This window comes from Rhododendron vialii, chromosome 9a, assembly GCF_030253575.1.
Source record: "Rhododendron vialii isolate Sample 1 chromosome 9a, ASM3025357v1".
In the NCBI taxonomy this organism is placed as follows: Eukaryota; Viridiplantae; Streptophyta; class Magnoliopsida; order Ericales; family Ericaceae; genus Rhododendron; species Rhododendron vialii.
In genome coordinates this window covers 37,230,771-37,245,526 of record NC_080565.1, presented here as the reverse complement: position 1 = coordinate 37,245,526, position 14,756 = coordinate 37,230,771, and the positions used below count along the sequence as shown (strand labels likewise).

The 14,756-nt window shown below is 39.2% G+C and overlaps 2 protein-coding genes across 2 annotated transcripts; one reads left to right on the top strand and one right to left on the bottom strand.

Annotated features, from left to right (window-relative positions):
- Window positions 1-826: 826 nt before the first annotated feature.
- On the bottom strand, window positions 827-6,963 carry LOC131300871 (probable apyrase 7). The gene is made up of 4 exons (XM_058326881.1): window positions 6,675-6,963; window positions 3,207-5,394; window positions 1,726-2,053; window positions 827-1,265 (listed from the first exon to the last, which is right to left on the bottom strand). The coding sequence occupies exons 2-3, from the start codon at window positions 5,206-5,208 to the stop codon at window positions 1,749-1,751; spliced, it is 2,307 nt and encodes a 768-aa protein (XP_058182864.1). The 5' UTR covers window positions 5,209-5,394; window positions 6,675-6,963; the 3' UTR covers window positions 827-1,265; window positions 1,726-1,748.
- A 2,937-nt stretch (window positions 6,964-9,900) lies between these two features.
- LOC131300615 (eukaryotic translation initiation factor 2 subunit alpha homolog) lies at window positions 9,901-14,756 on the top strand. Its single transcript, XM_058326543.1, has 7 exons — window positions 9,901-10,408; window positions 12,587-12,643; window positions 12,736-12,822; window positions 12,905-13,051; window positions 13,175-13,279; window positions 14,042-14,140; window positions 14,355-14,756. The coding sequence occupies exons 1-7, from the start codon at window positions 10,025-10,027 to the stop codon at window positions 14,508-14,510; spliced, it is 1,035 nt and encodes a 344-aa protein (XP_058182526.1). The 5' UTR covers window positions 9,901-10,024; the 3' UTR covers window positions 14,511-14,756.

The following is a 14,756-nucleotide window of genomic DNA, read 5'->3' as shown; positions in this document are numbered from 1 at the left end:
ATAGCTCCAGTTCGAGCTCGTGTTTGCTCGTTTTGAGATTGATTTATTTCATAAACAAATCAAGTTCGAATATTTGTTTTAAAACTTGTTAAATCTCAAACTAAGTTGGAACAAGCTATTATTCGGCTCGTTCGACTTATGGTATTTAGAAAATTCATATTATTTGGCATTGGTTCGATTAAAGCCCGTTTGGAATTGACTAGTTTCATAAACAAGTTACATATTATTCGGCATTGATTTGATTAAAGCCCGTTTGAAATTGACTAGTTTCATAAACAAGTTACAGTTGCATATAATTTTTAAACTCTGTTAAGTTTTCAAATTAAACTATAAAACTTAGTCAATTAACTGTTCGGTTCGTTTATTAGCCATATATAGTATATACCCTTCATGAAGCGGTTATCATGCTTAAACTTACCACTCGACCAACTCTTGGATTGTCATACCCTAACACACCTTTCATGAAGTGGTTATCATGCTTCAACTTACCACTCGACCAACTCTTGGATTGTCATTAGCTTTTTTCATAAAGGGTTGAAGGGTAATACCGTAATAGTCGAGAAAAATGTTATTCATAGTGCAAAATATATGCCAAAAGTGACTTTTGTGGTCCTATCACTAATTAATCAACATTAAATATGAGCTTGATTTTTTTACATCATCATTTCTCATTCCTCTTCCTTCAACAAATTCAAATTCCAAAGGTAGAAATAAAGGCCATTGTTCTATAGTTCCTCCTCCCCATCACAACCAGTACTTTTCCCATACAATAGCATAAAGCAGACAGTACGAAGCGACAAGAATCTGATCAAAGTGTATCATCAAATAAAAGTATGCAAAAATAAACTTTCTTTCCTTTTATATTTATTTCCAAAGAAGACTACAGTTCCTTGTACTCTAAGGTTCAATCAAAAATGAGATTGGACGTGGACAAAATTCAACTATTGGTCATAAAAAATCAGCTTCTCATTTGATGGATTTCAGGATTTACGATGAGAAAAACACATTCCATTGGTTCTAGCAAATCAGGTTGTCACTTAGTGAAGCTTGGCCGTTCGATCAGGTGAAACGATCATACAGGCCTGCCCTGGTCGATTGGCTAACATGTTGGAGCTTCAACATGTCCTTGTATGTACTGAGTGGCTTCACATGCACGAAATATCCCACCGGGCTGAGTGCTTTAGAAGGGAACCCACTTCACAAGTTTGATGCTCTCTTTTCCTGGATTGGGATCTCAGATAAAAGCAGATCATAGAGCCCAAAACCTGCAGCAACAAAAACGGATGAAAAAAAGGAACATTGACCCCGATAACATGGAGAGCAATCATAAGTAATGTGTAATCCTAACAAGCAGAACTCTAAAAGAAACCTAGATGCATCAAAAACACCGGTATTGATGATAATACGGGATCTGTGATGTCTTTCTATTTCTTTCTTTCATTTTGAAGAGCAGTTTAGCCTTTGAATATCATCCAGTATCATAATTTGTTATTACAGTTGAGAAGCCACTGATATGCCAGGAGATTGATAAGAGAACTTATACGAGACAAAAATAAGCCACCGTCCAATTTTAAGTGTAATAATGTAGCCAAAGACGGTTCTATATGAAACAAAGAGAATGCCCTTTACTTGGGGAGATAAAGCAAAACATGAAGAAAGGTTTTTTTTTACGACGGTTTGACCCTTTTTTGATATGTAATTCAAAGATGCATTAGGAAAGTGTACCAAAATTTATTCAGGGTCTAGCTTTAACCCTTCACCAAGTGTGCTTCAGCAAGAGAAGAATTCAGGTCTTCTCGAGATTGTGATCTCCTGCTTTGAAGATGCATTTGACTTCTGTGAGGAGTCCAAAAGGAAGCCATGGCACTATTGTCATATTGTATCTGCCCCAAGTTACTAGAGGAAAAACTGTGCGACACACTGCTAGTTGACGGGTACAAGGAAGACTCTGTGAGCTGGAAGCCGCTGCCGCTGAAATCTAGTCCCATGCCAAACGGTCTCTGTTGGGCATCTGCAATGGTCGGACTAAGTGGCATCTTTACTTTTCCATCCCCTGAAAAATTGACATTGCCTAAAAATGTATCACAATTATCACTCAAAAGCACCACATAAATAACAAGAAGGATCAATAAAGAAAAAAGGATTCCTTGATGGGCCTTGTTAACCAAGCCAATAGGCAGTGGTTAAGATGAGAATAATACCACCAAATATCTCGATGCACTTATGACCTATCACAAAGTATTTTACAAATATCAATTCACTTGTCATGGATTTGGGTATACTTTTTACACACTTATTGAGGTTATCTACCCCAATTGCGTGAGATAATTATTCAGTGGTCTTGGAGCACCGCCATGGTGCTCCAACACCACACATTTCTATGGATTCCATATCCTTAGCTGTCGGTCTCACATGAATGTGTGATGTTGAATTGTGTGGGGGCACCACGTGGCTGTGACCCAAGAACACCCCCATAATTTTTCCCTTGGGTGGTGGAAGGTTAGAATCTCCCCTAATGGATTACAAGCAAAAAATGACACATTGCAAGCAATTTCAAGAATGGCTTCAATCTTTTCCCACAATTCATTCATTTGAAAACTAGTCACCACTTCCCAGACATCACAGTAAGCTATATCATAACTATGGTAAGCAAGGCCTCAAATCCTGTGTCGTGACTCCTGTCTAATTTAAACTCTCTTTTTTCTACTTAGTCACGGTTCCAACTTCCAATCACCAAAGAAACTATAGTCATACTAGAAAAGCTCATCTGAAAAGAAGCAAGCAAATTTAGTTGTCTAAATATGTGTTCATGTCAGAACAAAATGCTGTAATTCACAAATCTTGATATCCATGGCAATCACAACAAATGAGACCAGAAGTAAACACTCTTAAGGTTCTGGTCTCGCTTGTCAGGTGGATTTTACCTTCCATCCCACAGATTGTCAGCAAAGCCACATAAACTTCCAACCATGACCATTACTACCATACTCATGGAAATATGAGGAAATTCCTCCATAGGGAATTGTAAAAAAGAGTCAGAAAATGGAACTTGTATTCCACTTAAAAATGGGACAAAAAATCTTTACAACGATAAAAAGTCAGAAAAATAAAAGCAAAAATGGTATGATTTCATTGCCTGGAAAATATGTTACAACGGCAAATATCCATATTGTTTTAGCATAAGTCACGGGTATTTTAAAGTATACCTGAACTTAATAGACCCCAGCGCCGAATCCTGAGAGGAGCTGGGATATTGAGAACAGACGCAGATGATGCACTGTTACACCTGGAGAGCGGGAGATAAGGTGTACAGAAAAATCTTGGCATCCAATTTCCAACACACAATAATGCACAAATCAGGGCAAAAAGTGAAGCAAACAAAATGGCAAAAAGAACGACTGGCTTTATCCTCATCTGGAGTATTTCATAACTGCGAACCTCTGCTCTAGTTGAAAATTCCTTCCCAGCTTCCAATAGGGCAACCCCAAGGGTCCAAGTAATACTTCCAGAACCAATAATGATTTGGTTATCAGTAATGTGCAATCCCTCTCTCAATAGAAGCACAGTGTATGGAGCCCTAAAGCAGTACTGTTCTATAAAAGGCTGAGGCACAACGCTATTCTTTGCTGTTTCCCAAGACTTCTCGCAAAACTCCTGACCCTTCTCCAAAACATCATCGAGGGTGGCATCAGAACTCAAGTTAAAAAACCGATACACCACAAAAAACCCAGACATTCCATAAAACTGGCCATAAGGACGAGGCAGATTATTGGAAAGAGCACAAGGCTGCAAATCACAATCAATTCCTGGATTTAGATTTGACCATTCAGACAAGTTGACGGCGATTCTCGCAAGTGTCCGGCATTCTTCCCATTTTGGAGCACCAATAAGATGGATTAGTGTTCCAGGCTTCCCTCCTTTGACTAATCCTTTTCCACCACTCAGAGGACTCTCACCACCTTGGTAAATAGAACTGCACTCAGTACAAAAGTACTGCTCTTTGTAACCAGATTGTAGGCAAGGGTGCTTAATTTCAACATTTCCAGTAGCCAGATCTGCCTTACTGACACTAGGAAGCCTTTTGAGAAGATGAACCACAGACTTGTCAAAAGCATCATTCAAGCCGTAGCCCGAAAGTGAATAAGCACTGAGATGATGATTGACTGGACCAATGCTCATCTTTAAACTAGTGTCCCTGTGCACTTTTTCCTTACTCTCAAAAGTAACTTGCAAGGAAGAGCCACCTAAGTCAAGTGCACCAAATGTTGCTTTTTTGGGGATAGACCCCAGGACACCAGTGTGATAGTTCAAGGCTATCCATCCATAATACGCCTCTTCCATGCCACTAATAGTCTTAATCCATTCTCTCTGACAGAAGAAGGGAGAATTCCTCAAAATGGACAAAGCATTTTTAAGAAGCCATTGTGACTCTGAACTTGGCAGCCTGCGGACCCCTGCCGTAGCATAAAGGAACAGAGAAGTGGTCTTATGTGCGTGTTTAGGAATTTGTTTTTCCGCCCACTGAATTAGTGGTTTTATTGCTCCCTTCAAGCCAGATACATTGTGCACCAATTTGTCAAACCCTGGTTCAGTCTCCATTCGGTTGTAAGCACGCCCACTATGCGAACTTTTTTTTCTCTGAAAACCTTCTGGTAATGATGTTAATAGAATAGGGAGATTCCCATCTTTTTTGTGATTTATGGTTGCCCGATATACATAAACCCGAGTCCCTGTGCTACCACAGTCAAGCACAACATAGAATTTGGATGTTTGAGACCAACTGGAATAATAGAACTGTATCGCATATATAACAGCAGCACATAAAAAAAGGCACAGTAGGACCATAAGCACACGCATCCACTTCTTTCGCACATGAGGGCTTCCTGGTGATGGTTTCTCTTTGGAAAAACTCGACCCACCATTTCCACTGTGTAAGATGTGAGGCTGCCTTGCATGTACCAAACTCGCATCACTTCCGGATTCAAAATCACCTCCATGTGGATCCAGTCTGTGGTAAGAAGAGAAATCTTGGAGAGAAGAGGATGGTCGCAGATTATTCTTCAGCCCGGTCTTGGACAAACCATAACCTTTAACAGAATTTGCTGGAGGCGACAATCCAGATGATACATATGGCAAGGTTGATGACTTTGGGGCTGACAAACGAGTTGCTGCAGCAGATAAGATTTCCACAATTCTACTAAACACCATTCTTACACAAGTTTACAACTGGTGTACCGAGTAATTTTTCTTCCTCAGCATTTTGATTCATAGATATGTAGAGAGACTTCACATCTTCATATGACACAAATGAGTTCATTAAAGGAGTACCCAATTTTCCATTCGTGGCATGCACATAACTAATTGCAGTAGCAAGTAATTATGTTTTCATGGAGCCTGCAGAAACCATATGATGAAACAATAAGGCACACAACACAAATTTCAGTCATGTTAACAAGTCTCTCTACATTGTTTGACCGTTAAATAATTAGAGCTCTAGATACCCACAATTTTGTATGAAAACTTTTCAGTTTGATATTTGTGGAAGGGGAAAATCATTCACATGCCCCCCTCCCCTACCCAACCACCAAAAAAAAATAAAAAATGAAACAATAAAACAGAAGTTCAGCATCTAGAAATTGAACTGGCCTGGCCTTAAAATGTTTTTTAGAAACTCGCACTCAGTCGAGTTTTGATGATATTTACAAAATTCAGGAACAAATTGATTATTGTACTTGCGCTGGGGAAGTACATAACCACGATCCATTGTACCAAACATGCCCCCAAAAAACTCATTTATCAATGCTGTGACATAAAAGAAACTAATTGCAGATATAACATATTGACGTCTCGTAATATGTAGTCTTGTCTCGTCACAGGGTAACATAATGGATCGATTCACTACTCTCTACAACATATTCCAAAGCCTTTAACAAGTGGACTGCATTTTACACTACAAGCATAACCTACATTATGAAATTGGGTACCCTTTGCTCTACTCAGTACTCTCAGTCCCGGGTTTATATCAGCAGAAGAATGAAATAACCCACACTTACAACCACGAAACCCAAGCCACCCACCACACTGATTCCAAAGGACGACTAAGACTCCTTTTCCACTGATCACACAGACCTCTACATTTACATGTGTATATCAGTTTTTCTGCATCTTTTTTTCCTTTTTTTCGGCGGAGGAGGAGATTTCAGTGAGCGAATATAACAAATAGAAACTGTACACTCAGGTTCGAAACCGCACTGGTGCTATCAACTCTTTTAGGGCCAGTTCATACAAAGCAATAGCTCCGAATTTAATTGGACTCCCCGCAATTGGGTGGTGGGATAGGACCCCCAGAAATCAGAATTAGTCGAAGTTCGTGTAAGCTGGACACCTGGGCTATCAAAAAATAGAAACTGTACAAAATTACAATTTTTATCCGCCCCATCATCAAAATTTATGTACCGATTTCTCGCCTAACAGCACCACAGCCACAGTAAAGCAAATTAGTCACATTTCGCCACACTATCACGAGTCTGCAAATTACAGTGAAATTTAACAAGAATTTACTGCACGGATCGCCAATTCAGTGAGCGTTAACTAGTGATCATTAAGTTACAGGCGGAATTCAAAATCCGTGATAAACATTAATTAGAAGGGAAGAGAAAAGCGCATGAACTTACAGGAAAAGAAAAAACGAGCCGTTCGGGCGAGGGCTTAAGCGGGGGGGTTAGGTTAGGTTAGAACGAGAGTAGGTGAGAGAAAGATCACGCGAGGCAACAATGGAGTCTGGACCATCTCGACTCGGTCGTCAACCGGGACTGAGACTTGCCGTAACCGTTTCGACTCAGTGTGGATCGGGAATGCGGGTGCGGAACAAACTCCGAATTCCGCGTTGAACTCCTCCTCTCTCTCTCTCTCTCTCTAGTTTTTTGTATCTATCTACTTGGTGCGCCGATGTTCCGTTGTAATAACGCAGGGTTTGAAACTTTCTTTTCGTCGCCGTTTTCTCTAATTTGGTTTTACTAGTATTAGCGTAGCGGTGAAGGTTTCAAACCACACGTCGTGTTTTTTTTTTTGGGAAATATAAACAAAATCTGTTTGTTTGCTTTTCTTACTTCATACTTTCCGTGGACTATTTTGAGTGTCGGAAAACTATAAAGTTCGTGAGTTTGATTCGCTGCACCGAAGAGAACTTGAAAGTTCAAGTCGTTGCATCTTCGGAAAAGAACGTCATTTAGCCCCGTACAAGAGGGGGTGTATTCTTCTTAAGGAGGGCGCCATCACGTGCCTCGACCACCTCACAAACTATTTTTATCTTTTCTCTAATTAATATTTACTCTTACCTAACCTACCAATCACATCCTAACTACAACCCACACATATGTGTGTGTCCAATCCCACAGTTAAATATGCGGGACCCACACATGTGTAAGAGGGACGTGATTGGTACGTGCGTATGTAGAATTCCTGTTTTTTTTAAAGATGGATGTCCGGGCCAACTCAAGCACACTTCGATTACTTTTTGAGATCTTAAAGTTAACAACCAAACAAACCCAGGTTTGTAATGTTTGGCATTCGAAGATTCGTACTTGCAATCTTATCTGGAATAAAAGTTTTTTTTAGTTGTTTTTCCGTACCCACTTGACAATTAGGGCTGTAAACGAGTTGGGTCGAGTCAGCTTTGTCGAGCTCAAACTTAACTTGTTTACTAAACGGGTCAAAAATTTGAGCTCGAGTCTTAACTAGCCGAACGAAGCCATTCACTAAACGAGCCGAAACGAGCTCGCGACCTGCTGGATTCGTTTACAGCCCTACGGACAAATGGTTGAACAAAATCTGTTTGTTGAGTGACCACCACGGTGGTGGGGTACAGCCAAAAATGGGGCGGAAGTTAGTGCTTGTGCCACTAGCGTGGGTGTGGGAGCCTCTTTAAAACTCCCTGTTTGGTTCCAATTTCCAATAGCAGTCCAGAAATTGTTGGTGTATGTTCATTGGATTAACGGATATTTCAGATTAAATATGTATTCTTTGATGAACGGATCGATGAAATTAGTCGTGATTATTTTACTAAATGACGGAACTAAAAAAAGTAGTACTGTACTTAATAGTTTTGTCTAAAACAAACTATCCGAGAGGATCTACAATGGGCTCCATATTAATGCATGTCACACATCGTTGCGACTCGGAATTTTGTAGGGCGGAGTGTCTTACAGGGATTACAGTGCACTACACAGTCGTTAATATCATCAACCAACGGTCCAAATTGAAAATAAATTTTTTACCGATAAAAAGATTATTTATTAATGGTCAAAGTTTAAAAACTCATCGCAACCTTTCATTGCCGAAATCAACGGCCCACGTGCCACATTACAATCCCGGTAGGGCAGACCGCCCTACAGAATTTCCCAATCCACGTCGTTGTTGATTTGGTAGATAGATTATCATAGTCTAAGTAAGAGGGGTTGCTTTAGTTTATTCACTAATATGGGACAATCATTTTCTTATGTTGGGACGGCGATATTAAACTTTTTTGTTACCTAGTTTCATAGGTATTGTATTCCCTCCATTTCTTTTTGAGTGTCATGTTTCGTAATTCCAACTTATTAAAAAGACATCATCATTACATATTTCACATCAAATTTTATCTCCACTTTCTCTATTTACCCTCTATGAAAATATCATCATTACATTTTTACTCACTAATTTTTCAAAATGGAATCTATTTTTAGGGGTAAAATGAAAAATTCATCAACTTTTACCTACTAACTTTACAAAATGAACACTTATTAAGGGACAACTAAAAATAAAATATTAAACTCTAAAAAAGGGACGGAGCCACGGAGGGAATAGTTTGACATGAATATTTGGCAAATAATGAGTCTATTGAAAAAGGCGACGCCTTCTTTTGGATCTAGGGATTTGGTAAGAAATGATAGAAAGAATAATTTCTCATTTGGTCAAATAGATGAGAGATGACGAGGAATGGGTCAGTGCAATGTTTATTTTGTTTCTGACTAGTATATTACTTTTGATGATAAATCAAAATTATTATTATTTTTTCCTTGCGAAATCACTCAATTTGCTGTAAGTTTATTAATACCGCCTTGAGGTATTATGAAATATAGTCCTGGTCAGGGGTGTTATGAAATATAGTCCTAGTCACCCCTCTTTTTGTCTTAGAAATTACAGATGATTCCTTCCAAATAACACCATTAACTAACTATGCGAAGTTACTCTCTCTTTGCCTTTTTTCACTTCCACCCCACACAACTAACTCCGTTTACCAAATCATTGTACCTTCCTAGCACCCACCATAATGAACTACTATGACTTTTATCCAATTTTTTGAAAAAAAAATCCATAATTTAGCACTTTTAGCACAAAAACCAGAGCTAAAAGTTCCAAATTTCAATATTTTCAAAAATACTTGGGTAAAAATTGTAATTTTTTACTTTTTCCAATTCTCTCCGTCTAGACAAACCAACGTTCAACAAGTTTGATGCAAAACTAATAAATGAAAAATAATTAAATAATGACAAATTTAAAAAAAAATCTAGGCTTATTTTGGGAAACTAGGCCACTCTCTCGAATCCAACCCTAATTCTTTGATTGATGAAACTAACTTATAGAATACCTACCACTTAAGTTTCCCATGCACTCCTTGTATGAAAGTGCTGATCCCACTTAAGCTTAGATTTGGATTTGGATTTGAATTTGGGGATCACTTTTGTCCGAGATGGGTAAATCTGTTACTAGTAAGTAGTAACCATGACGGAGGATTAGCAAAGGGTGTCAACTGTAATGTAAATTGGAACCTCGGGGAAAAAGATGCACTCCGAAAACATCAGGGGAGGTAATTGTAGTTTTTCATAATTACCGAAAAACACATTTCGCATCAACCCTATCACGAATCATTTTAGAACCCTAATCCAAGAAACCCTGCAGCTTGACTGCCTCTCAGTAGTGCCCTCACACTTCCATCAAACTCTCTCTCTCTCTCCAAAACCCTAGACCTTCCAATCCCCTGGCCATGGCGACGAACACCCCCAACCTCGAGTGCCGCATGTACGAAGCCAAGTACCCGGAGGTGGACACGTCGGTAATGATACAAGTGAAGAACATCGCCGACATGGGCGCGTACGTGTCTCTCCTCGAGTACAACAACATCGAGGGCATGATCCTCTTCTCCGAGCTCTCGCGGCGCCGTATTCGCAGCGTCAGCAGCCTCATCAAGGTCGGCCGCATCGAGCCCGTCATGGTCCTTCGTGTCGACAAGGAGAAGGGATACATCGATCTCAGCAAGCGGAGGGTTTCCGAGGAGGACATTCAGGGTTGTGAGGAGAGGTACAATAAGAGCAAGCTTGTCCACTCGATTATGCGCCACGTGGCCGAGACTATGAAGCTCGATCTCGAGGTACCGAACAATCGTCAAATATTTGAAAGTTCGTCTCAAGTTTTATGTATGGGTATATGATGCAGTTATTGAATTCATTTCTGTTGATTACGTTGAAATTTTGAGGTACTGAACGGTTAAGGTTTGGATTTATTAACAATCGAATGGGACTAGAGTACATTACTCAGAAATGCAATCTAGGGTTTGGATTATTACGAGGACTCGTGTTATATTATATTCCGAGGGATTTCCTTGCTCATGAAGTCATGATTATGGTTTAGGATTGTCAAACAATGTTCTAAAAGAAATTACTAGGCTGAATAGAGGCGCCTAGCTCCTAGGCCGTCTAGTTGGGGACTCACCGGGGCCTAGAATTAGTTGGTTTTCCTATTTTTTTTAGAAAAATTTTGTTGAATTTTAGAAATGATGGTTTCAGACTATTTCAGAACCAATACTTCAAACTACTCATTTAGAAAATATCTTAGTCTTTGAGGAATCAAGACTTTGGCCTCTATGTATTCTTCTCAGTTTTTTGTTTGAGGTATTCTTAAGAAAACAATGGGAAGCAAGAGGCCTTACTTATATCATCGTAGAGCTAAATTTTGGATATTGGGCATACCAAAGGGTTATAGTTGTGAGCTAGAATGAACTTGCAATTGCCTATGCTGATGTTTCAAGTTCATTTTCGCTCTTCTAGTGCATTTGGATTGACAACATGGAGAAAGGGAAATTGATGGTGATATACTCTCTTGCGATTGGAATGAAAGCAAGGAAACAACGGGATTTGGAGCCAAAGGAGAAGTTCCTCATCGCTTGAAGTCACTATGCTTTACTCTCATAGGTTGGAAGAAAGGGAAATTCGAGAGAAAGAAAAGGGAATTGATGGACCGATGAATTTACCCCTTGTCTTTTGCATCAATGATATCTCTTTGTACACTTTCAAACAGCATGGTAAAGATCCATTCCTTTATTTACTTCCTCCGATTTCCTAAACAATATGAGGAGCTACTGCCCTTCACCCACGGCTACCCATTTGTTTGTTCCTTGCTCTGTCGAAGATCTTATTTTCTCCCACTCATTTCCCACACAATGGATCAGAAATCATACTTTAGTATTATCTCATGCCATCCGTGCTAGACAATTTTTGTAAGATGAAGGGGTCAAAGTACTTCTTAGCAAGATAAGAGTTCCAGGTAGTATTATCTTTCCAATTAAAAGATGCCTTAGTGTACACTGTTATGGAATGGAGTGGAAATGCTGGTTTGGGAATGGGTGTTCTGTGTCATCTCAAGTCTGGTTATGGAGTTGTTTGGTGGACTGTTTGAATACCAGATCCCTGACTTAATCACTTTTCCATGGGGTCTATGGTATTTGGAGCAAAAACAGGAGTTTCTACAGTTGACATATTGTCCACTTGGACTAAGTTTTCACCAGCTGATATTGTCAGTTGCGAGTTCCCTATTGTATTTTCCAGTATTTGGTTTTGTGGATCTTAACTATTCTCATTGTCTGATTAATGTTTGGGAGCCAATTTTTTTTTAATAGATTTTGAATGGTGGATTGAAGATTGTAAATTTTGGATTACAATGAGAATTTGTCAAAGAGTTTGGATGATGTGCAAACTAGATTTTGTAGAAGGGTTATGTAAGTGAAAGTATAGTCAGAATCCAAAGCTAGATTTTGTAGAAGGGTTATGTAAGTGAAAGTATAGTCAGAATGCAAAGCTTTTCAGATGTGATTTTTGGATTCTGCATTCTCTAGTTCATTTCTCTCATGCAGTTTGACATAATTTATTCCATAATCAGCTCCAAGCACTCGAAATCTTAAATTGAGAAATGGAAAAGACGAGGCTCCCAAACAGGTAATGCCAGATGCTGCTTGTGGCTGGTGTACTTGGACTTTGGGTAATGCTTAGTTATGTTACGTGTAGTCAGTTCATGTTTTAAGGGGAATTGGATGCTGTTTTGCAAATTGCATTCTCCTATATCTTCTTATGTCTTCTTTTTTTGTGTGTGTGTGTGTGCGCAAATTGCATGTTTCTTTTGGATAATAAATATCTTGCTTCTTGTCACATACATTTTACATATCCTGCAATCAACCGCATATCAAATGCTAATGTATATGCTGACTCTAGTCAGTGCTGATTTTGGTCGTCTTCCACACATATGGCCACTTGTAAAAGCAAATTATATTTGACAGGATCTGTACATTCATGTTGGCTGGCCGTTGTACCGAAAATATGGTCATGCTTTTGAGGTAAGACTGTCTACTATTTTTCTTACAGCATTATTGTTTCCTTAACTAGCAATAAGGAACCTACACCTGTTAGTTTGTTTCCGTTTGTGCAGGCATTCAAGTTAATTGTCAATGATCCTGATTCAGTTCTTAATTCCCTCACCCGTGAAGTTAAAGAAATTGGTCCTGATGGACAGGAGGTAACCTTTGTTTGCCCAAGGTCTCCCGAGTCAGATTCTTTTTATTGGTACTAGTGCTATTTACCTTGTCCTCATTCTATAGGTGACTAAGGTGGTTCCTGCTATGTCAGAAGAAGTTAAAGATGCTTTAATTAAGAACATCAGAAGAAGAATGACTCCACAACCTCTGAAGATTCGGGCTGATATAGAGATGAAATGTTTCCAATTTGATGGCGTTCTTCACATTAAGGTCTTGCTTTCCTCCTCTTCCATCATATTTTCTCTGATCAGCTTATTCATCAAAGAATCGTGATCATATATTTAAATTTCAATTGAAGATTTGTCTTCATCTTTTCTCTGTCTGACTATTCAGGAAGCCATGCGGAAAGCTGAAGCAGCTGGGAATAAAGATTGCCCAGTAAAAATTAAACTGGTTGCCCCTCCATCGTATGTTCTTAATACTCAGACGCTTGACAAGGTAACAAACAATCCTCGCAAAAAAACCTCTCTTTGTCAACTGAATTGAGGCCTTTATTGACATTTGTGCCTGAATGGTGTGCTGCACCAATTGAAATGTTGTTTGCTTGCATCATATGCAACCCTTAAATCTTTGTTTAGGGGAAGTTTGAGTGGTAATTTCCTTTTTAGAAGTCTGTGCTTATTATGTCATGCTAGACTAGGAAATATAGACTTCTACAAGGTCTGAGAATCGACGACTGTTTTGACAAGTTTTTTCTTTTTTTTTTTGGTCTAGTGTAGTATGTTCCAAAAAAAATTCAAGTCTGGTTTTGCTCTCATGAAGCTTGAATTTTATTACTTTATACTGGCTAGCCCTGTATTTGAGAATCCCACTCTCCCTTTTGTGTATTGTAGGTAACTAGCTTCAAGAATTTTTTTTCTTATTTGAGTTTGATATGCTATTGGGAAAACCTGAGCAAACATTTTGTTAGGATGAGTTAGCACTTACCATCAAATGATGTTTCTCTATCTGCATACTTCAAATTTTGCGGGGATTCTAGTAGGTGGACTTGCGGAGTGTATTTTAGTCATCTCGTTCATACGGAATTCGCCTTTTAACGAGGGGGTATTTCATGCATCGGATGTATATCAGCCTCTTCTTTTCAGTTCGCTTTCCATTATTGTTGGGCGTGAGCCAATGACCTTCTAGGTTGGATATGAAACTGATATGGAGTTTGGCAATGTTCTCAGTTTTGTTTTGCTATGTTTTTTGGTTTGTCAGGAACAAGGCATAGCTATTCTTAATAAAGCTATAGCAGCTTGCTCTGAAGAAATAGAGCGTCACAAGGGAAAACTTACTGTGAAGGAAGCAGCTAGAGCAGTAAGAATCAGTTCCACTCATTCAAAACTAATCATGATAGCTATTTTCCCCCCCTCCGTAGCTCGAGTCTGGTCAATCTTTCTCTACTGCCTTAGAACTGTCTTTAAAATTTTGCCTCAGTTTTCCTTTCTAGCGAACGGATAATCTCTCTCTCTCTCTCTCTCTCTCTCTCTCTCTCTCTCTCTCTCTCATGTGGTGATGGACATTGGTTCAGGTGAGTGAACGGGAGGATAAACTACTTGCGGAACAGATGGCTAAGCTCACACGTGAAAATGAGGAGGTTAGTGGCGATGAAGACAGTGAGGAGGAAGAAGATACTGGGATGGGAGATGTCGATTTGGAAAGCTCGGGCACTGGGATAACAGATTGAAGATTCAGTTTTTGTCCTGTATTAGGTTAAGGTGAAATTTTTTTTCCGACCCTGTGCGGCTGAACTGGTGTATCATAAAACCTATATGGAAAGTACCGGATATTGGTCCTGTGACCTATGGTGAGCTGTTTTCTCCTTTCACCAATGTTTTTATTGAATCTTTTGCTGTTTTGAGGATAGTTTTGGTACACGCTCATCAGTTTCTCCCTTCCTTTCTCTGATATGTATGTATCTACATTTTAGTCA

Coding starts and splice junctions, on each gene's coding strand:
- LOC131300871 (XM_058326881.1), bottom strand. CDS start 5,208: ATGGTGTTTAGTAGAATTGTGGAAATCTTATCTGCTGCAGCAACTCGT. Junction 2,054..3,206: donor CTGGGGTCTATTAAGTTCAG/GTATACTTTAAA, acceptor TCAATTTTTCAG/GGGATGGAAAAGTAAAGATG.
- LOC131300615 (XM_058326543.1), top strand. CDS start 10,025: ATGGCGACGAACACCCCCAACCTCGAGTGCCGCATGTACGAAGCCAAG. Junction 13,052..13,174: donor ATGGCGTTCTTCACATTAAG/GTCTTGCTTTCC, acceptor CTGACTATTCAG/GAAGCCATGCGGAAAGCTGA. Junction 14,141..14,354: donor TGAAGGAAGCAGCTAGAGCA/GTAAGAATCAGT, acceptor ACATTGGTTCAG/GTGAGTGAACGGGAGGATAA.